This window comes from Aedes albopictus, chromosome 3, assembly GCF_035046485.1.
Source record: "Aedes albopictus strain Foshan chromosome 3, AalbF5, whole genome shotgun sequence".
NCBI classification, from domain to species: Eukaryota; Metazoa; Arthropoda; class Insecta; order Diptera; family Culicidae; genus Aedes; species Aedes albopictus.
Window position 1 is genome coordinate 107,121,960 of NC_085138.1, and position 27,969 is coordinate 107,149,928.

At 41.0% G+C, this 27,969-nt stretch overlaps 1 protein-coding gene across 1 annotated transcript; it reads left to right on the forward strand.

Annotated features, from left to right (window-relative positions):
• Positions 1-26,829, forward strand: LOC109414897 (CLIP domain-containing serine protease B4). The gene is made up of 4 exons (XM_019688744.3): positions 1-375; positions 448-614; positions 25,818-26,083; positions 26,146-26,829. The coding sequence occupies exons 1-4, from the start codon at positions 306-308 to the stop codon at positions 26,735-26,737; spliced, it is 1,095 nt and encodes a 364-aa protein (XP_019544289.3). The 5' UTR covers positions 1-305; the 3' UTR covers positions 26,738-26,829.
• The last annotated feature ends 1,140 nt before the right edge of the window (positions 26,830-27,969 follow it).

Below are 27,969 nucleotides of genomic sequence, written 5' to 3' on the forward strand. Positions count from 1 at the left end.
TGATCTCGGGACAAGCTTGATCGGGGGTTGTGAACCCATGGTGATCGGCTGTGCTGTGTGATCACCAACAGAGAACCCGAACGATCTGAACGCGATCTTACCGCACCGGTGTGTTGGTAGCCATCCTCATCCGAGAGCGCACCACTTCGGCTCGCAGTTGTTGTTGAAAACTTCAATCAACTGGTCGTCCTAATCGTTTCGGGCTTTCTCGATCGAGTGAAGCGTTGAATGTGTTTGGTGTCATACGTGCGTGACATTCACGGGTGATTCTAACAAAAGTGTCGCTATCAGATCTCTGAAGTGAAATGCAGCAGCCTAGTGGATTGCTGTTACCCATCCTGCTGCTGGGACTAGCAACGCTGGGTTCGGCCTTGAGTAAGTATTTCTGTTGATCAGGAAATCGAACGACGCAGTCTTTTCAACGCATTCTTATCTGAATCTGAACAGACGAGAATGACCCGTGTAGCAATCCGGCCGGGCAGTCAGGCCGGTGCATCTACTTCCGAGAATGCGAACCGCTGCTAAAGATCTACAGCAAACCTATCATTTCACCGGAGGAGAGTAAGTTCGTGGAGAACAGCCGCTGCGGCATGACAGCCGATCGAAAACCATTGGTAAGTACTCCCTGATAAAAAAGATTATAGGGATACAACAGAATATATTGTAACAACACGCTGAAAGGAATGGATTTTACCATTAATTCAATTGTTCAAAACGATAGAGTAACACCGGACCCTATGGTTTCCCACAATAGCATGAATTGTAAATGTCACTTTTACAATAGAAAATGGGGGTTGTTATGTATCTTTACCATTCAAAAATCCAAATTTTCTGGAGCAAACTCAAGTCAACTACCATTCAATTTATGGTGTTTTTATTATTGAAATTTCCAGTTCCATTGATTTTATTGTGCACGTATTGTAGTTCCAATACAGCATTTTTCGCAGGAAAATACGTACACAATATAACTTGTTGTTGAACAGTCAAACTTATCATTATTCAATGGTAGTTCATGGTGATTTTATTGGAAATTTTTATCAGGGCTGCACGGCTTATATTGGATTCTCAAAAATTTCTTTCAAATATGCTGCAGTGTTTCTCAAGATGTCCGTTTAAAGGAGCATCCCCATCAGCAGTGTTGCCAAATTCAACGGTTTCCAATCGTGGATGACGCGCCACGCGAATTTATCAAGAACACAAAAATGAACTCGATCATTAATGGTCGGTGCTTAGTTGGACGGGAATAAGATAAATACTCTAGAGGAAAGTGGAACATATCAATAACATAGCGGTTTTGCCAAATTCAGTGGTTCTCAATCTGTGGTAACGAATCACAAAAGTGTGTTTTTTGGACTGGCCATAACAAGGAACACTGCCAAAAATGCTCTGGGGCAACAAACCAAGATCACAATTTCAGAATAACTTGTATCTCCACCGTTGAAGGCTCAAACATCACGATTTTTGTCCAGATGTCAATAGGCACTGTGTAGATGTCCAACAATGGGTCTGGGCACTTCCGGATACTCGGGAATTGGTTCCGGAAGGAACTCAAAAGGGACACTTTCAGAATTTCTAGCAACTCCGCCGTTCGACGGAGTTTCATGATTTTGAGTCAATAGGCACTGTGTCGGTGACCTACGATGGATATGACCATTTTTGAATACTCGGGAACCGGTTCAATGGGGAAACTTTCAGGATTTCATGCAACTCCACCGTTCGGCGGCTCAAACTTCACGATTTTCCCTCCATAATTCAAAGGGCACTGTGCTAATGACCATCAATGAGTTTGGCCTCTTCCGGTTACTCCGGAACCGAATCTGGTAGGGGGTCATAGGGGACACTTTCGGAATTTCTTGCAACTCTACCGTTTGTCCGTTTGCGTTTTTCGTCCAGAAGTCAATAGGCACTGTGGCGCTGATCAACAATGGTTCTGACTACTTCTGGGTACAGGTATACCTTGATTTAGTTAACTATTTATTACATAGATCTTCGTTTTTATGTACATTTTTTATGGTTAAATTTGTAATATCCAATCAGTTTAAAAAGTGTGGTTTGTATTAGGTATGATGACTTATAATGCAAGGGTTTTCAGCTTCTTGACATGCGGAGAACTTCATATCAATTGTTTTGTGGATTACCCATTATAGCGCCAAAGCATACTTTATGACAGGCCCGTGCACAGAAGTGGCGCCAAGGGAGGGGTTTTTCCCAATTTCGGCAAAAGGCGGAGGGGCGCCTAGTGTATGAAGCGTCGGTAATGGGGAGGGTTTAACCCCCGAAACCCCCCCCTTGTGCACGGGCTTGCTTTATGACATACTTAGTTTTATATATTTACCTTGATCTCATACTTCCCTTTCTGATTTTTTTTATAAATATCTCTCGCTTTGTCGATGATCACGATGAGCGGAGTATATGGAGTGATTCTCTGACGAGTAGAAGCTTTATAGTTTATACTATCTTGGCGTGTACTCCGATTGTTTGAATTCCAGAAATTGTAGCAAGTTCCATAAAAAGGTCATATACTTCGATAGATTACTGACAAGATGTGTGATAATTTTTTTTCCAGTGCTGCCATGGTTTAAATCAGTGCTAGTTGGTTAAAGTTCTCCGATTTTAGCGCCCCTTCACTGGTATATTCCCATGGATGAATTTCTGGAGGAAGCTCTGAAGAAACCGCTTGAGCAGTTTCAGAAGAAACTGCTGGAACAACTTCTGAAAGAATCCATGAAACAACTTTTGAAGAAATACCTGCATAAATTTCAGAAGTAATTCTGGGAATATTCAAGAAGACTCCAAACATATTTCCGAAAATAACGCGGAAGGAATTAAAAAAACTCTGAAGGAAATTCTAAATGAATTCCTGAAAGAATTTCTAAAAAAACAGGAATATTTTAATTCCATAGACGGATTTTCTGAAAAAAATCCAAGATGAATACCTGAAGAAACAACTGGAAACACCTAGTGAAATACTTGGCAAAACCTCCTTAAGATATTTTGAAAAAAAAAATCTGTAAAAATCCCATATTAAAAATCCTATTAATTTTTTAAAGTCCTGGAGGAATTTCTGAGAAAATACATAAATGAAATCCCCAGAGAAATGCGGAATTTCAGATGAAATTTCTGTCTGAATTTCTGCAGGAATGTCTTCCAGCTTTTCCTTAAGAATCTTTATTAGAATCTCTGAAAGACTCAGTAGAATTTTTTTTGCAGGAATCCTTGGGGGATTTTCTAAAACTTTCTTTAGAAATTCTTATAGCAATTTTTAGTTGCTCTTCAACTCTCGGAGAGTTAACACGTTCCGATACGAAGCTCTTGCTTACGATCGAGTGTTTTTTGTAGTGATATCGCGTCCTGCGGTTTACCGCGACGGATTGTGTAATCCAGCTTTGCTGGGAAGTTAAGTAAACCACTGTCTCAGGAACCGGCTTCTGAGATGACAACGCCAAAAAACCGTGAAAACACGTTCCGCGTGGACTTCACGAACCTTCCGAAAAAGCCTACCATCGCGCCATCTTGGCGTGACTCGTGCTCAGCTGGTTAAACTGCAAATCAGTTATACCGACGACTGTGTCTTTGTCAAGGTCACAGATCATGCCATTGCACAAAGGATTGTGGACGCAAACGACAATAAACATGACTACGAAGTGAAGGGTGTCAAATACAAACTGCGAATTCGAATGGCGGACGGAGGAGTCGAAGTGAGATTGTATGATCTCTCCGAGAACATCACTGATGAGCAGATCAGCCGGCATATGGCTTCGTATGGAGAGGTCCTCTCTGTACAAGACCTATGCTGGAGTGAGAAACACGTCTTCGCTGGATGTCCATCGGGGATAAAACAGGTCAAGATGATTCTACGGGAGCCGATTAAGTCGTACATTACGATTCAAGGAGAAACAACATTCGTGACATACCCGAAACAGCGGCAGACCTGTAAACATTGCGGCGAGTACATGCACACAGGAATCTCCTGTGTCAATAACAAAAAGCTTCTTGCTCAGAAGCTTGGAGTGAACGACCGACTCAAAAGGAGTTCGTACGCAGGGGCCGTCATCTCCGGGGCTGCGGGGTTTAATTCCTCTTCATCGAATAATTCAGCTGAAGCATCAATGCAATCTTTCCCAGCATTGGAATCTACTTCTACGGAAGCACCGGAAGCACTTCCGCAACCTCTACCTGCAAGCAGTGAACCAACTACGAGTGGAGCTAGTCATCACGACGTCGAGCAGGTCACCGATGGTCGACCTGATGATAGGGTGGTCATCTCTGACGAAGAAATTGGCATGGAGACCGTGTCAAGTGTGTCAGACGACATCCACGAGGACGACATGGGACAGACTGAACATCCTTCAGGGCGGAAGCAGGCGGCGCAGTCAGCTTCGAAGCGAGACAGGGCTGTTGGCAATAGTCTGGTTAAGCCAGATAACAATGATGAACTCAGTGGTAAGCATAAATTAGAACTCACTACTGCTAGTGATGATTCAAACGGCTACAGTGAGGTAAAACGTACTCGTGGACGTACCAAACAAAAGAAAACGCAGATTTAAATTTATGGATCTGTGCAGTTACAAAGTTGCCACAATTAATCTCAACAACATTACGAACCAGACCAAGATAAGTGCTTTGCAAAGTTTTCTACGCTTGCAAGAGGTTGACATTGCCCTATTGCAAGAGGTAGAGAACGACAAACTAGTATTATCAGGATTTAATATTGTTTTTAACGTTGACCACACTCACAGAGGAACCGCGATAGCTTTAAAAGATCATATTCGATTCGCAAATGTAGAACGTAGTTTGAACTCTAGAATTATTTCGCTCCGCGTACACGACTCCGTAACAGTTATTAATATCTATGCACACTCTGGTTCTCAGCACCGAGCGCTAAGAGAGGAACTCTTTAACACTACACTACCATACTACCTCAGAAATCGAGCTGAGCATATAATAATCGGGGGAGATTTCAATGCTGTGGTCCATCCGAGAGATGCGACTGGAGAAAGTAATTTTAGTCGCGCGTTGTCCAACTCTGTCCAACAACTACAGTTGCAGGACGTTTGGGATGTGTTGAACCGGGGAAACGTTCAATATACAGGGGATAGACAAAATGATCGGGACAGGCAAAATTTTCACTTTCCAAAAAAATGTTCAACTAGCTGTAACTTTTCGAAAAGTGCATCAAATATTCTCAAATTTTTACTGTAAGTTTTTCAACTTGTTGTGTATCAGTGGACAAAATTTGGAAACGATTGGACAATTCTTCACGAAGTTATAAAGATTTCTAAAAAAGATAAAATTATCCGATAGCCAACTTTGAGCTGTTATATCTCCGGATTCATTGAACCGATTGCAATGAAATTTTGACCATTCATGACTTATATAATGAACTCTGGAAAACATTTAACTTAACTTGAAATTTTTAACAAGCGAAAAAGTTATAGCGATTTTATTTTTTTCACGATTTTTTAGTAAATTAGTCTATTTTTAATATGCATCCCGTTACTTTTTCAATTTATTGACGGCTATGTTGTTACTTTCCTTCAAATCGCATTTATATATAAGTCAATTAGAGGGACACTAAATGAACTATAATTTGCATCTTGAATTTTGAAACGATGTTGATGTTTTGGATAATTTGGTGTTTTTTTAGAAAAATAATCTAATCGTTATAACTTTCTTCCGTGTTAAGAATATTAAGTTAAGTCAATGGTTTTTCATAGCTCATTGTATAAGTCATAAATGGACAAAATTTCATTGCATGTGGTTCATTGAATCCGGAGATATAACAGCTCAAAGTTGGCTATCAGATAATTTTACCTTTTTCAAAAATCTTTATAACTTCGTGAAGAATTGTCCGATCTTTTCCAAATTTTGTTCACTGATACACAACTAGTTGAGGAACTTACAGTAAAAATTTGAAAATATTTGATGCACTTTTTAAAAAGTTACAGCTAATTGAACATTTTTTGAAAAGTGAAAATTTTACCTGTCCCGATAATTTTGTCTATCCCCTGTACATACGTTACTCACAACTCGGCGTCGAGAATAGATAGACTGTATGTCAGTTCTGGGATGTTGGAAAATCTCAGGAGTGCAGAGACTCATCTCTGTTGTTTCACGAATCACAAGGCTCTCGTATGTCGACTTGTTTTGCCAAATCTCGGAAGAGAACAAGGGAGAGGATTTTGGTCATTACGGCCTCATATTCTCTCTCCCGAAAACCTGGAAGAACTTCAGCTAAAATGGGATTATTGGACACGTCAAAAACGGAACTATAACTCTTGGATTCAGTGGTGGGTTTTATTTGCAAAAGCGAAGATTAAGTCATTTTTTAGATGGAAAACAAATCAAAAATACGCCGAGTATCATCGACAATATCAGACGTTATATCAGCAATTACGCGAAGCTCATGAAAACTATCTAGGGAACCAATCAGTAGGGTAATTCGCTAATTGTTGAACACTACCCAAATGTTGAACAGTTTCTGAATATTTTATTATAAATCTTACTTAAGTAATTTTTATCCAACGTAAACGTAAGATGTAGATGCATATACATGTGGGTCACGATTTTGCTCTAATTAAGTTACAAAATTATATATATTTTACGTCAAAAAAATTGATTAAAAATTTTGTACCGCTGATGACACGAAAACTGCACAATTCTTAAGATTAATTTTAAGAAATTGATGTTACAAAATAAGCTTTGCGGGCAAATCGACCACAAATATCAAAGGCACACCATAGTTACAAGAACTGGAAGGATGTCATTAACAGTTTACCATTGTTTAAAATCACATTTTCATTGTAATTTAATTTGAAAAAATATTTTTCTTATCACACTATCGTGATGCATCCATAATCCAATTGTTGAACACTGGCATAACCTACGCATGACTGCTAGAATTTTTTTTCACTTTACCTAACCGTGCATTTTTTGGGGTTTCAAGGGCGTTTCAGGGATGTTCTAGGGGTGTACCAGTGGGCTTCAGAAAGATTCCAGTGGTTTTCAATGGGTTCCAAGGGCGTTTCAGAGGTGTTCAAGAGGAATTCAGAGTGTTAAGGGGCTCCCAGGAGTATTTTAAGGCGTTCCAGGAGGCTCAGGAGCAACCCATGGGTTTTCAAGATATTTCAGGGTCATCCCATGAGTGTTCTTGGGGTTGAGTGGGTCCCATGGGTTTCCAGAAAAGTTTCAGGGGCTTTTAAAGGTGTACTTTTCTTCTTTCGTTTTCGCTTCTAATCAAATCTTCTCTGCAATTTTTGCATCTAGTCATGTTTAAAATGGTTTCACTCCACTAGAGCTTTCTTCAAATGTGCGATTACTTGTCATTCAAATGAATTGTCATTAGTTCGGACTAGCTGGGCACAAAACACGAAAAACCTGAAAAAAATCCGCCAGAGTGAAAAAATATCGGATGTCGGGTCAAAGTCGGGTCAAATTTTATCAAATGTTGGACCACTGTTGGACTCACATCGGATAACTGTTGGGTCTATGTTGAGTTTGGTGGCCAAACTAAAAACAAGTGAATGATAGGTTGATGTCGGGTTATACGTCATCAATTACTTTAACCGTTCAACAATTGGCGAGAACCGTCCAACATTAGGATGAGCTAGCTTAGGGAAGCGTCCAACATTTGGGTTACAGACTTCCCATACAAATGTTCTATTTTCTCTTAGAAAATGGAATTTAAGGGAATACAAATGCAATTGGAAGTATAAGGGATAAGTAGATCTAGACGTTCACTGGATATTTTTCAACTAAAGTGGAATTATGCACGGAAAAACAAACTAAAACCAAAATGCCGGTACTAACCGTTCAACAATTGGCGAATTACCCTACTTTCAGATATCAACCGAATTAAATCCAAAATGTTACGTCTACAGCGAAAGTTTAACGAAATATTTGTACGTATTAATGAACGGGTACTACCCGGAGAGCCTCTCTCTACGTTTCAGATCGGTGAGCGCAGTAAAAAGAAAACTTTGATCGAAAAACTGAGAATTGATGACAACCAGTACATTGAGGGTTCTGCTGATATTGAAGCTTATGCATTTGACTATTTTCGTGAGTTGTATAGTGAGAGGGATCTTGAAGTGAGTAATGATTTCGACTGTGAGTTAACTGTGCCTGTAGATAGTGAGGAAAATGTGAGCTGCATGGATGAAATCTCTACAGGAGAGATTTTTGGTGCACTTAAAATGAGTGCGTCCAGGAAATCTCCCGGCCCAGACGGCATCCCTAAGGAATTTTATGTGCAATGCTTTGACATCATTCATTGACATCTAAATCTAATTCTGAATGAAGCTATACAAGGCGACATTCCAACTGAGTTTCTGGACGGCATCATTGTCTTAACGAAGAAAAAGTGTTCGGACGACTCAATGAAATCATATAGACCAATATCGTTGTTAAACTTCGATTACAAACTGCTTTCGAGGATTTTGAAGCATAGACTTGACAGAATTTTAACGAGTAACGATGTGATTAGTGAATCACAAAAGTGCTCGAACAATAGTAAAAACATTTATCAAGCCACTCTTACGATTAAAGATCGCATACTGCAGCTTCGAGACAGAAAACGTAAAGGAAAGTTGGTGTCCTTTGATTTAGACCACGCCTTTGATCGTGTGAGTCATAGCTTTCTTTACCGTACTATGAGATCTATTGGAATACATTCAAGATTAATAGATCTTCTCGCAACAATACATTCTCGATCACGATCACGACTACTTTTGAATGGGCATTTGTCCGCTACATTTGAGATAGGATGCTCTGTGCGGCAAGGAGATCCTATCTCAATGCATCTTTTTGTGATATACTTACAGCCGCTTATTCATAGATTAAATCTTATTTGCAATGATCAAGATGATATTGTTGTCGTATATGCAGACGACATTTCGGTTATTACTACTGATTTTGAAAAACTTGAGAGAATAAAGGCTCTCTTTGATCGCTTTGGAAAACACTCAGGCGCAGTTCTCAATCTTAACAAAACAGTTTCAATTGACGTCGGCTATTATAGAGCACATGATCATTACCACATTCCATGGATACGATCCCTAGATAAAATTAAAATATTGGGCATTATATTCACTAATTCAATCAGATTAATGACCAAACTAAACTGGGAAGCAATCATCGTGAAATTTTCCTATCAGCTATGGCTGCACAAAATGAGGGAATTGACACTTTCTCAGAAAGTTGTTCTTTTAAATACATACATATCTTCCAAAATTTGGTATCTTTCGTCAATAGTGGCCATAAACAAAGCATTTACAGCAAAAATAACATCGCTGATGGGATCATTCTTATGGAATGGTCAATCAATACGAATTCCAATTCTGCAATTAGCCTTGCCACGTACGAAAGGTGGACTAAATTTACATCTGCCATCCTTGAAATCAAAATCTTTATTGATAGGTCGTCATTTGCAAGAAATGCATAGCACTCCTTACTACAAGACTTTCATCCAGCAATCACAAAATCCTCAAAATCTATCAACGATTCCTTCAAACGCACCGTGTCTTCAAACGGTATGTCAGGAGATTGTATATTTTCCAGAGCAAATTAGAGAAAACCCATCGAGTAATACTATTACCAGTTATTTTGTTAATACGTTAGATAAACCTAAGATTGTCAGTACTTTTCCGAACGTTGATTGGACCGCAATATGGCGTAATGTGAATTCAAAATATCTTACACCAAAAGAAAAACATTACTATTATCTATTAGTTAATTGTAAAATAGAACATCAAGAATTATTGTTTAGAATGCAGAGAGTAGACTCAGCATTATGCCTACACTGTAATCAGAGTGTTGAAAACTTACAGCACAAATTAGCTAGTTGTCCTAGAGTGGCATCTGCTTGGAATGTGTTGAAGCAAAAGCTGAGAACAATCTATACAATAAAAACATTTACTGTTAATGAATTGTTATTTCCTTCAATGAAAATACAGTCAAGTTTAAAAACACGCATAATGAAACACTTTATAAACTATGTCATATTTATTACATCGTGTAATAATAATATAGATCTGAGTGCATTGAAATTTCATTTGGAAAGCGAAGTGTAGGCATTTTAACTGTATAATAAAACTAAACATAATTTGTATTGATTAATATGTAAAAATAAACTGAACTAAATAAAGATTTTACAAAAAAAAAAAAAAAAAAAAAAAACAGTCAAACTTATCATTATTCAATGGTAGTTCATGGTGATTTTATTGGAAATTTTTATCAGGGCTGCACGGCTTATATTGGATTCTCAAAAATTTCTTTCAAATATGCTGCAGTGTTTCTCAAGATGTCCGTTTAAAGGAGCATCCCCATCAGCAGTGTTGCCAAATTCAACGGTTTCCAATCGTGGATGACGCGCCACGCGAATTTATCAAGAACACAAAAATGAACTCGATCATTAATGGTCGGTGCTTAGTTGGACGGGAATAAGATAAATACTCTAGAGGAAAGTGGAACATATCAATAACATAGCGGTTTTGCCAAATTCAGTGGTTCTCAATCTGTGGTAACGAATCACAAAAGTGTGTTTTTTGGACTGGCCATAACAAGGAACACTGCCAAAAATGCTCTGGGGCAACAAACCAAGATCACAATTTCAGAATAACTTGTATCTCCACCGTTGAAGGCTCAAACATCACGATTTTTGTCCAGATGTCAATAGGCACTGTGTAGATGTCCAACAATGGGTCTGGGCACTTCCGGATACTCGGGAATTGGTTCCGGAAGGAACTCAAAAGGGACACTTTCAGAATTTCTAGCAACTCCGCCGTTCGACGGAGTTTCATGATTTTGAGTCAATAGGCACTGTGTCGGTGACCTACGATGGATATGACCATTTTTGAATACTCGGGAACCGGTTCAATGGGGAAACTTTCAGGATTTCATGCAACTCCACCGTTCGGCGGCTCAAACTTCACGATTTTCCCTCCATAATTCAAAGGGCACTGTGCTAATGACCATCAATGAGTTTGGCCTCTTCCGGTTACTCCGGAACCGAATCTGGTAGGGGGTCATAGGGGACACTTTCGGAATTTCTTGCAACTCTACCGTTTGTCCGTTTGCGTTTTTCGTCCAGAAGTCAATAGGCACTGTGGCGCTGATCAACAATGGTTCTGACTACTTCTGGGTACAGGTATACCTTGATTTAGTTAACTATTTATTACATAGATCTTCGTTTTTATGTACATTTTTTATGGTTAAATTTGTAATATCCAATCAGTTTAAAAAGTGTGGTTTGTATTAGGTATGATGACTTATAATGCAAGGGTTTTCAGCTTCTTGACATGCGGAGAACTTCATATCAATTGTTTTGTGGATTACCCATTATAGCGCCAAAGCATACTTTATGACAGGCCCGTGCACAGAAGTGGCGCCAAGGGAGGGGTTTTTCCCAATTTCGGCAAAAGGCGGAGGGGCGCCTAGTGTATGAAGCGTCGGTAATGGGGAGGGTTTAACCCCCGAAACCCCCCCCTTGTGCACGGGCTTGCTTTATGACATACTTAGTTTTATATATTTACCTTGATCTCATACTTCCCTTTCTGATTTTTTTTATAAATATCTCTCGCTTTGTCGATGATCACGATGAGCGGAGTATATGGAGTGATTCTCTGACGAGTAGAAGCTTTATAGTTTATACTATCTTGGCGTGTACTCCGATTGTTTGAATTCCAGAAATTGTAGCAAGTTCCATAAAAAGGTCATATACTTCGATAGATTACTGACAAGATGTGTGATAATTTTTTTTCCAGTGCTGCCATGGTTTAAATCAGTGCTAGTTGGTTAAAGTTCTCCGATTTTAGCGCCCCTTCACTGGTATATTCCCATGGATGAATTTCTGGAGGAAGCTCTGAAGAAACCGCTTGAGCAGTTTCAGAAGAAACTGCTGGAACAACTTCTGAAAGAATCCATGAAACAACTTTTGAAGAAATACCTGCATAAATTTCAGAAGTAATTCTGGGAATATTCAAGAAGACTCCAAACATATTTCCGAAAATAACGCGGAAGGAATTAAAAAAACTCTGAAGGAAATTCTAAATGAATTCCTGAAAGAATTTCTAAAAAAACAGGAATATTTTAATTCCATAGACGGATTTTCTGAAAAAAATCCAAGATGAATACCTGAAGAAACAACTGGAAACACCTAGTGAAATACTTGGCAAAACCTCCTTAAGATATTTTGAAAAAAAAAATCTGTAAAAATCCCATATTAAAAATCCTATTAATTTTTTAAAGTCCTGGAGGAATTTCTGAGAAAATACATAAATGAAATCCCCAGAGAAATGCGGAATTTCAGATGAAATTTCTGTCTGAATTTCTGCAGGAATGTCTTCCAGCTTTTCCTTAAGAATCTTTATTAGAATCTCTGAAAGACTCAGTAGAATTTTTTTTGCAGGAATCCTTGGGGGATTTTCTAAAACTTTCTTTAGAAATTCTTATAGCAATTTCTGAAAGAAAAGTTTCTTGAAAGAATACCTGAGAGAGTGTGAAGAAATCTTGGGAATTTCCTTAATAATCTCTTGTAGAATTCCTAAAGCAATCCTTGGAGAAAATTCTTAAATAAGCTTCTAAGAAAGTTTTAAAGGTTTTCTGAATTTCTGATTCCTTATAGATCCGTAAATCATTATATAAAAATATATGGAGTATTTTTGAGAAAGTTCATGGAAGGTTTCCTACATGATGGTTATCAAAAAGTTCTGAAAAAAATCTTTGATGAATTTCTGGAACAATCTACAGGGGATAGACAAAATGATCGGGACATGCAAAATTTATACTTTTCAAAAAATGTTCGACCAGTTGTAACTTTTCGATACGTGCATAAGATATTCTCAAATTTTCACTGTAAGTTGATCAACTAGTTGTGTATCAGTGGTTAAATTTTGGAAAACATCGGGGCTATTCTGCACGAAGTTATAAAGCCTCTAGGAAAATGTATAATTATTCGATAGCCAACTTTGAGCTGTTATATCTCCGGATTCAATGAATCGAATGCAATGAAATTTTGAGTACTTATGACTTATATAATAAACTTTTAAAATCTTTTGCCACAATTTGAAATTCTTAATACGGAAGAAAATTATTACGATTAGTTTATTTTCCTAATAAAACATCAAATTTTCAAAAACTTCAACATCGTTTCAAAATTCAAGATGCTTATTATAGTTTATTTAAATTCCCTCTAATTGTCTTTAATATAAATATGTTTTGAAGGAAAGTAACAACATAGCCATCAATTACTAGAAAAAGTATTGGGATTCATATCGCTATAACTTTTTCTCTTGTTAGTAATTTAAAGTTGTGTCAAACGTTTTTCAGAGTTCATTACATAAGTCATAAATTGTCAACATTTCCTTGCATTCGGTTCATTGAATCTGGAGATATAACAGCTCAAAGTTGGCTATCGGATAATTACACCTATTTCTAGAATCTTTATAACTTCGTGTAGAATAGCCCGATCTTTTCCAAATTTTGTCCACTGATACACAACTAGTTGATGAACTTACAGTGAAAATATGAGAATATTTGATGCACATTTCGAAAAGTTACAGCTAGTTGAACATTTTTGGAAAAGTGAAAATTTTGCATGTCCCGATCATTTTGTCTATCTCCTATATGCAAGAATTTTTGAAAGAAATTCTTGAAGTATTTTCTAAAGTAATCCATGCAACATTTTTAGAAGCTATCTGTGCAAGACTTTCTTAGCCTTTTCTTTCTTTGAGTTATGAACGACTACATCTATGTCAAAACAGCGATTCCGAAAAAAGAGATTGAATAAGTTATTCAAAATGAAAAATTCATCTAATTCAGTTTGTTCCGAGTTAATCGAAAATCGATGGTGCTCTTGAGCAACCATAACAAGTAGAGGATTAAGAAGTTTAAAAAAAAATGGAAGAATATTCCAAATATGTGTAAAGGAATCCCTGGAAGATTTTGTGAAAGTGCTTCTGACTAAATTTATTCAGGATTTCCTGGATGATATTTTAACCCTTTGTTGGACCCGGAGTCCTCGATTTGGGAAAAATGGGAATATTTGAATTTGGGGCTTCATTGATAACCTAGAACACCCTAAACACCATGAAATTTAAAAAAAAAAACGAAATAATTAACATACCAGTTGTTCTAAAAGCTGAACTTGGATGTGGGTTACGTTTATATGTATTCATTTAGCCTTTGTCAAGAATAACAAAAGGTATTTCATATTCTGAGATGTTCTAGGTGTTGTAAATTGTCCTATAGTGAAATCCTTCAAATCAGCAAGAATCACTTTATGTATTTTCGCCAAAAATAATGGCATTGCATAACCTACTGGGATCCGTGAAGCCCTTGACATCTACAATGTCGATTATAGACACTACAGGGATATTCCAGGTCAGCCAAACTTCCTTGGAATTCAGAAGTTCAGGCCTACACTCGTAACAGTAGCCATATCTTGTTATACTGAGAAACGTTGCATAATCAACCGCGGTTACTGGAGCAATCTGAAGTCTCCTTTTTTATTGTTAAGCTTTATGTGTTTTCGCCATAAATAACAGTATTGCATAATCTGCTGGGATCCGCCAAGCTCTTGAAATCTCAAATGTCATCTAGAGACACTACATGGATATTCCAGGTCAGCCAAACTATCTTGGAGTTCAGGACTTCAGGTCTACACTCGTAACTACAGCCATATCTGCTATACTGAGTAACGTTGTATATTTATCCGTCGTTGCTGGACCAATCCGAAGTCTACTAGCTTATTATAAACCATTGGGACATTCAGGGTCATCCAAACTGTTCTATAATGAAGTCCTACAAAATCTACAAGAATAACTTTATGTGTGTTCACCATAAATAATAACATAGCAAAATCTGCTGACATCCGTGAAGCTCTTGAAATTTCAAATGTCATTTAGAGACACTATGGGAATGTTCCAGGTCAGCCAAACTTTTTTTGGAGTTCAGAAGTTCAGGTCTACACGCGTAACATCAGCTATATCTTACTATCTTGCATACTGAGTAACATTTCATAATCAATAGCGGTGACTAGACCAACTTGAAGTCTACTATATATTATTATGAACCATTAAGATATTGAGGATCGTCTAAAATATCCTGAAGTTTTTTTTTTTTGTTTTTTTTTAACGAGATTTTTAGCCCTAGGCTAATTTATCTCGAAACCCACGCTTTACTTCCCTTCCGCAGGAAGAACCCACATTTTGTGAGTTTGTCGGGAGTGGGATTCGATCCCAGGTCCTCGGCGAGATAATCAAGTGTTCTAACCATCACACCAGGTCCGCTCCATCCTGAAGTTTAGCTCTTGATAGTAACAGTAGTTATTCTCATAATGAAGTTGAAACTGTGATCTGAAATCCCCCTGGCATATCATGAGTCATTTCAAGATAGTTCTGAGATATTCCAGATCAACAACACTATTCTGGAAACATTGCTTCAGGTCTACACTTGTGATAATAGCTTTTGCCACTACGTTAAGTAGTGTTACATAATCTACTGTACTTACAAAAACAATAGAGAAACAGCGTTGTTATATATTTTTGGGATATTATGGGCTTCCTTGCTGTTATGAAGCTTAGAAGATAAAAACAACTACTATAACATTCAGAAAACTTACTGGACATGATAGATTACAAATCGTAGCTCTTAATATAAAAAGTTACCGTTACACCCGTAGGCTTTAGGATCTAAACTCAAGAACAGTTTGGATGACCTAGGATATCCAGAAAAAATATTCTTTATAATATGCTTCCGTTTTTCTGCTATTGACCACCAAAACTACAGAAAACGTAGACAAAACCTTGGAACGCTTGGAAAAATTCCGGCTTCAAAGGGGTAACCCTTTGGAATCTTGGACAAATTGATAGAGGTATCACATAAAGCATTTGCGAAAGAATCCTTAGTGAAATTTCTAACTATTCCAAAAAAATTTTGAAACAATTTCATAAATAAAAATATTCAGAATATATTTATGAATTTGCTTCCATAAATTATTCAAAATTTAATCAAATTCACAATAAAATCTGATCTCAGATTTTCTGAAGAAATCCTTGAACGAATTCTCGTACGAATTTCTGAAAGAATCTATGGAGGATCTTCTGAATAACTCATAATCTGTTAGACGCAGTAGTAGACGCTTTTCTACTGGAAGTTTTTTGGGGGGTTTCAGAAGTGTTTAATAGAGCTTTAAGGTCCGTTTCAGGAATATTTCGGAGAGTTCAGGAGTTCAAAAAGCTTTTGTGTAAAGGGAATTCAAGAGGTTTCAAATTGTTTATGAAACGTTGCTTAATCAGTAGTCATTAAGAGAGCTTTGGAAGTATTTCAGGAGATTCCAGGCGGTTCCAAAGGATTTAAGAAGGCTTCACAGGAGTTTTAGATGGAGGTACAGAGTGGTTTCCGTTGAATTCAAGGAAGCTTCAGGGAGTATTTCAGAGGTTTAATGGTTTTCATAAGGTCCAAGTGGATCCAGAAAGGTTCAGAGGGTTTCGTTGAACTTCAGGTGTTAGTCTTATAACACTAACACGACTTTGTATGAATTTGTAGATTTTGATTTTAGAATACTGAATACCAGTTATGCACTTTACTCCACATAATGCTCCCCGTCCCTTGGTCATCAATTGAGGTTTAAAAGAGTCAGCGGTAACGTCAGTAGATCTGAAGGCCTTATCTCTTGGAATGTTTTAGAGTATGTAGAACATTCGGTGGTTACATAACCTTAACGATGTATCGCATGCAACAAGTACATGAAAGCTATCGATAACATTCGTAGGTAGTTAAGTTCCACTCCAGAAACATGTCGAAGTACATTGACAGTTCAATGGATTCAAATCACTAACTAACCAGCATACCTTATCAGATCTCTTGGAACGTCTACCGGCTTCAAAAATCGACCATGAGCTCATTGGTTTCCTTGTTTAAAAGCAGATGCCTCAACCTCAGGGATTTCACACCGATACTACAAAATGATAATAACATCTCCTAAATAATGTTCGACATTTTGCGGCAATTCGGCAAAATTCCCATCCTGCGTTCGTAGTGCAAGTTCTGTTCCGCATTATGCTTGTCAACCGTCCGGCAGAGGGAATTCCCCTTGGGGACCGGTGGTGTGTTCAACCAGCAACGCAACGTCCCACCCACAGCCAATGCGAACCGGTTCCCGGTCTTGGGTTGGGTTTCATCTTCAGTTCCCACCAAACAGGTTCATCAATCTGCTGTGCTGGGGACACACCACCGCACCACCATTTCTCCCCGTTCGTTCTGCGTTCGTCCGGGGCAGAGTTGTTTTGAACTTGACGGCGATGGCAACGACGCATAGAACAAAGCGAACCAACCGGCCAAATGACAACCAAGTTGCTAATGGAGCTAGGCCGGGCTCATAAAAGTCGTTTTTCTTATTTTTTCTGTGCGTCGATCGGCTAGGGAAGATGAGTTTGTTTGAGTAGACGGGGTTGTTGTTTTGACTTTGTACAATCTTTGTGCATACGATTAAAAGCAAAGTTCATGGAAGGGGGGCCAATAGGGTGAAGGTGATTTGCGATTGGTTCGAAATACATATGTTGAAATTGTAAAAATCTTTCTGTAAGTCGCAAAACAGGGGAACTGTGCGCAGGACACCCAGGGCCTTCTTTAGATATTCTTTGGAGAATTCGGGATTCAAGATTTTTTTTAAGAAATTCCTCCAACGATTCCTCCAAGAATTCCATGAGAAATTCTTTCACTCCTCCTACAATCCTACAGTCATTTAAGGATTCTATTTGGTTTCATCAGAAATATCTCCTGGGATTCCTACGTAGATCCCTTTAGGAAATCTTACAGATATTTCCCCAGGGATTTTTTTTGAAGTTTTTGCAGAAAATTCATAACAAATACTGGAGATATGCTTGAAAGAATTTCAAAAAGAATGGGGATTCCTGGAGGAATCCCCGACGGTTTCTGGAAGACTCCTAGAAGATTCTTTTTGAATATTTTCGAAAGGGATCCCTGAAACAATTTCTGAAAGAAATCTATCAGAAGCTTGCTGAAAAAGTTTCTGATTTTTTTTTGTGGAATTTTCGCGGTATGGACGATGGTTGGTTATCTCGGTAGCTGATGCAGCTCGTGGTTCATTCGCCTTCTCCAAGCCCCGTCTTCCATCTGAACTCCGCCGTAGATGGTACGCAACACCTTCCGTTCGAAAACTCCAAGGGCGCGTTGGTCCTCTGCACGTAGGGTCCATGTTTCGTGCCGATAGAGGACTATCGGTCTAATCAGCGTTTTATAGATAGTTAACTTCGTGTTACGGCGAACTTTATTCGATGGTAGAGTTCTACGGAGTCCAAAGTAAGCGCGATTATCTGCCATAATGCACCTCTGAATTTCTCTGCTGGTGTCTTTGTCGGCGGTCAACAGTGAGCCCAAGTAAACGAGTTCTTCAACCGCCTCGATTTCACTAATCCGATTCGCCTGGCTTCACTCTTTAGTCGGATATATGTTTCCGCCATCGTCTCAAATTTGCTAGCTATGATATCAATATCATCAGCGAAACCAAGCAGCTGAACGGACTTCGTGAAAATCGTTCGACCCGTGTTTATCCCCCCGTGTTTATTACACCCTCTAAAGCAATGTTGAACAGCAAGCACGAAAGACCATCACCTTCCCGTAACCCTCGGCGAGATTCGAAGGGACTAGAGAGTGTCCCTGATACTCGAACTACGCACATCACTCGATCCATCGTCGCCTTGATCAACCGTATCAGTTTATCTGGGAATCTGTATTCGTGCATAATCTGCCATAGCTGTTCTCAATCGCTTGTATCATACGCCGATTTGAAATCGATGAACAAGTGATGTGTGGGCACGTTGTATTCGCGGCATTTCTGCAACACCTGGCGGATGGCGAGCATCTGGTCCGTCGTAGCTCGTTCACCCATAAATCCAGTCTGATATTGCCCCATGATCTCTCTTGCAATCGGTGATAGACGGCGGCAAAAAATTTGAGAGAGTATCTTGTAGGCAGCGCTCAGTAGTGTGATCGCACGGTAGTTCCCGCAATCCAACATGTCGCCCTTTTTGTAGATGGGACACACGATACCTTCCATCCATTCCTCCGGTAATACTTCCTCCTCCCAAATCTTGGTAATGACCCAGTGTAGTGCTCTCACCAGTGCTTCTCCACCGTATTTTAGAAGCTCGCTTGGTAGTTGATCTGCTCCAGCGGCTTTGTTGTTCTACAACCGGCCAACCTCCTCCTCAATCTCTTGAAGGTCAGGGGCCGGAAGTCTTTCGTCCTGTGCACATACTCCTAGATCTGTTACCACGCCACCTTCGGTACTTGCAACGTCGCCATTGAGGTGCTCATCGTAATGCTGCCGCCACCTCTCGACCACCTCACGCTCGCTCGTGAGAATATTCTCGTAATTATCTCGGCACATGTCGGCTTGTGGCACAAAGCCTCTGCGCGAGCGGTTCAGCTTTTCGTAGAACTTTCGTGTGTCCTTAGCGCGGTACAGCTCTTCCATCGCTTTGCGATCTCGTTCTTCCTGCTGGCGCTTCTTCATCCGGAAGACTGAGTTCTGCCTGTTCCGCGCCTGTTTGTAACGTGCCTCATTCGCTCTCGTACGGTGTTGCAGCATTCTCGCCCATGCTGCATTCTTCTCGTTTTTCACATTCGCCGTCGTACCAGTCGTTTCTGTGATTCGGAATCGCGAAGCCTAGTGCTGTAGCCGAGGTACTACCTATGGCGGATCGGATGTCCCTCCAACCATCTTCAAGTGTAGCTGCGCCAAGCTGCTCTTCCGTTGGTAGGGCCACTGGTAAATGCTGGGCGTAGTCTTGAGGCACTTCTACGTTACGCAGCTGCTCGATGTTGAGTCGCAGCGTTCGACTTCGACGCGTGGTGATAACTGTCGGAAGTTTTGAGCGCATGCATACAGCGACTTAGTAGTGTGTGCGGACATTGGTTATACACGAGAAAAAATTACCGTCGATTAGAACGTGGTCGATTTGGTTTTCTGTTTGATGGTCGGGTGATCTCCAGGTGGCTTTGTGGATATCTTTGCGGGGTAGAAGGTGCTTCGGAGTACCATACCACGGGAGGCTGCAAAGTTTACGCATCGCTGGCCGTTAGCATTCGATACGGCGTGCAGGCTGTTTTGCCCGATTACCGGTCTGTACATTTCCTCCCTTCCTACCTGCGCGTTCATGTCGCCGACAACGATTTTCACGTCACGCAGCGAGCAACCATCTTATATTTGCTCTAACTGCGCGTAGAACGCTTCTTTCTTGTCATCAGGTCTCCCTTCGTTTGGGCAGTGGACGTTGATGATGCTGTAGTTGAAGAAACGGCCCTTACCTCTTAACATGCACATCCTTGCGTTGATCGGCTGCCACCCGATCACACGTTGTCGCATGTTGCCCAACACTATAAATCCTGTTCCCAGTTCATTGGTGGTACTACAGCTTTGGTAGAAGGTAGCCGCTCGATGCCCGCTTTTCCACACTCTCTGTTCAGTCCAACAAAATTCCTGCAACGCCACGATGTCGAAGTTGCGGGGATGTAGTTCGTCGTAGATTATCCTGTTACATCCTGCAAAACCTAGTGACTTGCAATTCCATGTTCCAAGTTTCTAATCGTAGTCCTTATTTCGTCGCGTGGTTCTTTGCCGATTGTATCGAGTCGTATTTTCTCCTGTGTTATTCGCAATGGGGATTTTTACGGGTGGCTTATTGGGCCTACACCAACACTCCTGTCTCGCCGGAGGGCCATCGTGCCAGTTTTGTTTAACGTCTCAACCAACACTGGGACGACCACACTGATGGGGTTACCACCTTGGATCAAGCTGGGCGTGGTGCAGCGTTTCTTACTCAGCCGCTGGATGGCAGAACAGACGCTGTTTGAGCCGCACCTCCTTGGTGAACAGACGCTCGGGTCGTACCTCCTCAATCTAGCTGAAGTCAGAAGGACAACAGTGCCCAGGCTGCACTACCAGCTAAGCACACAACTCTTAGCTGGCGGTCTTTGTCATCGCTTGACCCGTGGAAGCATGAGGTAGGAACTTGTGAGGACCAGATCTATGTAAGACGCTCTCCTTATCGACTCACCGTTTTGCAGCCCACCGGAATAGCTGGCTCAGGGCCAATGAGGTCATGTGATGCTCCAGTGCGAGCTAACTCATCAGCCAATTCATTTCCAACGATGGTAGAATGGCCAATTGGCCAGGTACCCATATAAGGTGAACAGCGTTTGCTGAGTTCAGCTCTTCGATTTGAGTTCGACAAGCGATAACTACCTTCGACCTAGAATTGGCCGAAGCAAGTGCTTTAATAACAGCCTGGCTATCTGAACAGGAGTATATTACTTTGCCCATTACGTGCTGCTGAAGTGCTGATTGCACTCCGCACATAAGAGCAAAGATTTCGGCCTGAAAAACGGTACAGCGTCTACCAAGTGAGTAAGACTGATACAGCCTTAGCTCACGAGGATAAACACCAGCACCTGCTCCACCTTCGAGAAGGGAGCCATCAGTGTAACATACGATGCCGTCTGAAATACTTCTTTCCAGATATCCAGATGTCCACTCTTCCCGGGAAGGGAATTTCGTGGAAAATGTCATATACGGAAAATAACAAGCAATTGTAAGATCACTTGGAGCAAGGACAACTTTGTCTCAATTCACCAAAAGTGAAAACAACGAGGTGTGTGTTGATGTGCGGTTCACTGGAGTTTCCTCTGGTAGACCGAGTACCCGTAGACGGTAAGTGCAAGAAAGTGCTTCTTGTTTGAGATGAATGTGTAGTGGAGCAACGTCAAAGAGAACTTCGAGCGTTGCCGTGGGAGTTGAAGAGAACGCTCCAGACCATTAAGCACATCCTTTGGAGATGGCCTGATTTTGATTGGACCGTTCTCACTTCGCCCTTTTGCCACCACACAAGACATCCATAAGCCAATACTGGCCGAACCACAGTTGTGTAAATCCATTTGATATACTTGGGTTTTAGACCCCAAGTTATACCAAAGGTTCGCCGGCATTGCCCGAAGGCCATACAAGCTTTCTTGATTCTGAACTCAATGTGAGGTGTCCAGGAAAGCTTGGAATCAAGAATGACTCCAACGTACTTTACCTGTTCAGTCACATCGATTTCAGAATCAAAGAGACGCAAAGGTCGAACGCCATTACGGTTTCGCCTTTCCGTGAAAAGAACAATAGATGTTTTACTCGGATTAACCGAAGGGCCATATTGGCGACACCAATCCTCAACTACCTGAAGGGCGCTTTGCATCAGGTAGAAAAGGGTGCTGATGCACAAACCAACTAACAATGTTAGGTAGTCGTCGGCAAAACCATAAATAGGAAAACGGCTATTATTGAGTTGCCTCAATAGCGTATCTGCTACGAGATTCCACAAAAGCGGTGATAAGACTCCCCCTTGGGGGCATCCACAAACACTCAATTTCCTAATCCCTGCTAGACGCAATGTCGAGAAGAGATATCGGTTTTTGAGCATTTGGTGAATCCAATTGGAAATCATTGGAGATATACCATGACTCCGTGCGGCTTCCAATATGGCATCGAAAGGCACATTGTCAAAGGCACCCTCGATATCTAAGAAAACACCCAAACAAGATTGCTTTTGAGCAAATGCCTTCTCGATATCGTAAACAATTTTATGTAAAAGAGTCACAGTGGACTTACCAGATTGGTAGGCATGTTAGTTCACATGAAGAGGCACGTTGGCTAGATGAACATCACGGATGCGATAATCCATAATGGTTCTAAGCATTTCAGAAGAAAAGAGGTCAAACTGATAGGTCTGAGACTCTTTGCTTCTTCATACGACGCACAACCCACTTTCGGAATAAACTTGACAGTAATATCCCGCCAGGATTTGGGAATATACCCTGTAGCAAAACTGCAAACAAGTATTTTTTCAAAACATGTTGGAAATGATCAAATCCCTTCTGAAGCAAAATAAGACAAATCCCATCTGCCCCAGGAGATTTGAAAGGAGCAAATCTTATCAGTGCTCACTCAATCGATTCTATAGTAACAATACTCTGAGCCGAAGCTAGGGAATTGTAACTACAAGAAGAGACATCAGGTTCATCCGAAGATGTAATATCCACACATCCAGGGAAGTGTGTGTGCTGAATAAGCATTCCAGAACTTCCTTATCAGAGGAAGTCGGATCGCCATTTGGCAAACGAAGTTCGTTCACTCGGAAATCCTTAGATTTCGCAAGGATTTTATTTAACGGACTGACTTCACTCATACTGGAAACATTTGTATAAAGGTTTTTCCATCCGGATCGTTCAGCAGACCGGAGAGCTTTCCTGTAGGCCTTGCGAGCCGACCTGAAAGCCTTCGAACCAGCCGAACGTCGTCTGTTCCAACTCTTTCTACATTGTTTCCTGAGTTTCGCCAGATTAGAGTTCTACCAAGGGGTTCCTCTTGTGATCTTCGCAGACCGTGGAGGGCATGCTTCTTCAAAAGCTTCCATGATGAAGGTCGTTGTAGTATCAACGGCATCATCTAAATCACTTGGAGTGTCAATGGATGTATCCATGAAATTTGGCTGCAATCAAATCGGTAAAGAGATCCCAGTTGGTTGACCGGGGATTCCTGAAACGCAATGTTTGCGAAGTAACATTTAAATGTTCAAAAAAGATATAGCGATGGTCAGATAAAGATTCTTCATCTGACACATGCCAAATGGTCAGCTCGTGACTAATTCTACTAGAGCAAAGCGTAATGCAAGCTCTGTACTACTTAAGTACTCCATCAAACTGGAGCCTCTCAAGTTAACGTCTGAGCTGCCCCAGATGATATGGTGAGCATTAGCGTCGCACACACGCACGGTCAGGCTAAGGCCGGGGTGGCCTCTGCTGTACATAGTAGCCGCCTCCATTCCACTCGGTCCATGGCTGTTTGTCTCCAGTTCCGCACTCTACGTAGGGTCCGCAGATCGTCCTCCACAGCATTAGCGTCGCTGCCTACAATTAGCGAAAGGCCTTTTGAAGTACAGTATGCGGTGACTTGTTTGAAAGCATCCGTAGGGGATGGTTCATCATGCGCTAAATAAACCGAAAAATAGACGTATTTCCTGTTGAGGTTTCCAACAGATACATCAATTGTGATAGCACATACATCTCTGGTGGTTAGTTCAGAGATGAGTGTAGCAACTTTTGCGTTGTTGACAAGCACACAGGCTCGAGGCATGACACGCGAGTTTGCCATTTCATGTTTACTGAAAGCAGCGAACACCGGTTTCACAAGGTTTCCTAGATATAAGGTTCTTGGACCAAGGCCACTTGGGCTGAACCATTTTGCATACTTCTGCAAAGATTGATTGTTGCGGTTCTTTTATGCTGAAGATTGATCTGAGCTGTCCTAACCGTAGCCACTGCCCAAACTACGCAAGATTAAACTCTTCCGCAACAACAGCACAACAAAGAACAGCAGCAACAAAACCAAATCGGTATCGATTGGAAAACGCCAAAGGCGAGGATACACAGAATACACTGTGTAAATCGTTCTTTCAAAATTTAAAGTTAAAATAAACAATAACAATAACTGTGTAAATCGCATAATGCGAAACCATATAGGTGAAAATTTAAACTAATTAACAACATCCTCATAATCCCGCCCTTATTTAGCCTCAAGTGAGACTAAAGAAGGGCAGCCGATTGTCTCGGAGAAACACAAGGTTCACCATTGCTCCGGTTAGCGCAGTAAGGGCAACATACTGTGGAGGGCGCCCTGGTACTCCACAGGCTCCGTTTGCGGTTAGGTTTTTATTAAACCCCTCTAGCCATTCATTCCTAGGCACGGTAAGCATTAAGCCGCATCACACCATGAATTAGAGGTCACCTGTTGGTGGACTCTTACCACCGGAACAGGCGGTCCGTAGTGTTATTCTTAGCCAATTGAGACAATCGCTACCGACACTACACAGCTATCTAGGCTGATCGAGAAAAGAAGTTAATATTGATGATCAACTTCATACGGGCTCGAACAGCCGTAAGTTCTTGTGAAATACCTGGAGGAACTCCTGAGATTCGCCACAAAAGTTTAGTCAATTGGGCACAGTGACTTAATTTTAATAACAGAGGAAAAAAAACTGAGTTGGCTTTAGAGGACATTTGTAAAAGATTTTTATGAGAAACTTTTGGAAAATTTTAGGTAAAAAGTCCTGGAGAAGTTTCTGAGAAAATCTCTGATGGCATTTCTGAAGGACATCCTTGAGGAATTTCTGAATTAAATCATGAAGAAGTTTCTGAAGGAATTCTTAGAAGAAATTCTCCGGGAATCCGTGCAGAATTGCAGACAAAACTAGAGGAATTCTTGCATAAATTTTCAAATGAATTTTTGAGGGTTGATTTGGAACATAGCCTTGAAGAACTTCTGGAGATACTTCTGGATTCTTGAAAGAATTTCTTGCACAATGTTTGAATGGTATTGCTTTTTTCACTGAAAAATTTTGTTGCTTTGCTGAACAACATGACGTTTTCTTCCAGCGAAAGCTTACGCGATACAGCAAATAGCAAAATTTCACAGCAAAAAGCTGTCAACAATAACTTAATACTCATGCATTTGCAGATTCTGAACCGATTGAACTGAAACTTTTAGATACATATTATTCTCTTTGCCCATAGCAACAATCCTGAAGGTTTCCTATGGAGCATTTTTATTTATGTGCTTTTGGATCGATCCAATGCGGGATAAAATGGTGAATAAGTGCTACTTTTAGGGCAACACTTGGACTCTAGGACATATCCCTCAAATCTATTAATCATTGTACCAATGTATAAATCAAACTATCACCTCCTAATAATTACAGGTCTGCTGTGCATTGACCAACCCCATAAGCACCGGAACACGAAGTCAGTACTCCCTGCCAAGTCCACCGAATTGTGGAATTGACTTCCAAGATCGCATTGTCGGAGGCCAACGGACCGCTCTGGATGAGTTCCCTTGGACCGGTTTGATCCAGTACCGCAAGCCAAGTGGACTTTTCGGCTTCCACTGTGGTGCTTCGTTGATCAACTCGCGCTACGTCGTAACGGCCGCCCATTGCATCAAGGCCATTCCACGAGGCTGGGAAGTGTGAGTGTGAAGCGATGATGCACTATTAGTTCTTTTACTGACCGCTTTTATTCTTTTTCCAGAACCGGTGTCCGCCTGGGTGAGTGGGATCTGGACAATCCAATCGATTGCCAAGAGGAGAATAACTGCGCCGATGCACCGGTTGACATGGGCGTCGAGCGGATAATCGTACACGAAGACTACAACCCGCAGAACAAGGCACAGTACAACGACATTGCGTTGATTCGGTTCACTCGGGACGTGGCGTTCTCGTCGTTCATTTCTCCGGTTTGCTTGCCTGTCGCTAGCGCTCAACGGAACAAGAACAACGTTGGCACTAGGGGAGTCGCAACGGGATGGGGTCGTACGGAGACCGCCAGCGCGAGCAACGTCAAGCTGAAGGTTGAACTGCAAATCCAGGATCTACAGACCTGTTCCAACACGTACAGACCGTCAGGAGTCATCCTGAGAGATACGCAACTGTGCGCCGGTGGTGTACGAGGACAGGATACATGCAGTGGTGATTCAGGAGGCCCGTTGACTAAGCTGGACCGCGCCAATAATTTCCTTTACGGTATTGTGAGCTTTGGACCGAACAAGTGCGGAACCAAGGGTGTCCCTGGTGTGTACACTAATGTGGCTAAATATGTCGATTGGATCGAACGAAATATTTAGAAGAGTTGGTTGTCATTCAGAGCGTTCATAACAAAAAGATATCTTAGGTATCCTAATTACTTATATCAATGTTGACGAGGATGTATATGTAACACTTTTTGTATTGTTCTTCGAAAGATATCCGAAAGCATAACGTTTAATGATAATGTACAACAATGCGTTAGAAATAAAAACTGATTGAAAATAAGCAGCTGCAGTTTTGTTTGGCTAGGTTGGTTCTGCAGCTTTGGCGTGTCCAGCATACAATGCTGGCCACCCATTAATTTGGTATATTTCGTCATATTCAAGATAAAACTGAATCAACAATTTTTCTCCATAACACGGTTAGTGGCTGTCAATTTCTGACCTACGTCACGCCCAACGCTTGCCAGATGTCTTTGAACTTGATCCGCTCATCTTGCACGCTGCCCTCCAGGTCTTCTTGTACCTTCCGGATGCCTCACCAATATAATTTTTGCAGGGTTGTTGTCGAGCATTCTCAAAACATGCCCTGTCCATCATATCGTTCCAGGTTTTGCAACCTTCCGGATGCTAATTCGCCGTATAATGCAGCGAGCTCGTGGTTCATCCTTCACCGTCATACACCGTTCTCCTGCATACTGCCATAGATAGTCCTAATCAACCGACGCTCGAACACTTCGAGTGTTTGCTTGTCTTCCTCGAGCATAGTCCAGGTCGCGTGTCCGTAGAAAACCTCCGGTCTTATCAGCGTCTTGTACACATGATAGATGGTACATTTGGTGATTGGGTGAATCGTTTTGACTGCAGGTTCTTGTGGAGCCCATAGTAGATCCGACTTCCACTAATGATACGCTTTCGTATTTCACGGCTTACGTTGTTGTTTGCCGTTGATAAGGATCCGAGATAGACGAAATCTGCCACAACCTCGACCTCGACCTCGAAGGTCCGATCTTTCACTTTTCAGGTAGTTCTGCCACCGTTGAAAATGTTCTTGCAATAGTGTCCATGTCATCCGCGAGGGTGGATTTCGTGAATATCATACTCCGTCTGTTGAGCCCGGTTAGTCGCTTAGCACTTTACAGGGCAATATTGAACAGCAGGCATGAGAGTCCATCACCTTGTCGTAGTCCCCGGCGAGATTCGAACGAACTAGACAGATCGCCCGAAACCCTTACGCAGTTTTTTACACCGTCCATCGTCGCTTGCATCAGTCTAGTGAGTATCCTGGAGAAGCTGTTCTCGTCCATGATTTTCAATAGCTCTGTGCGGTC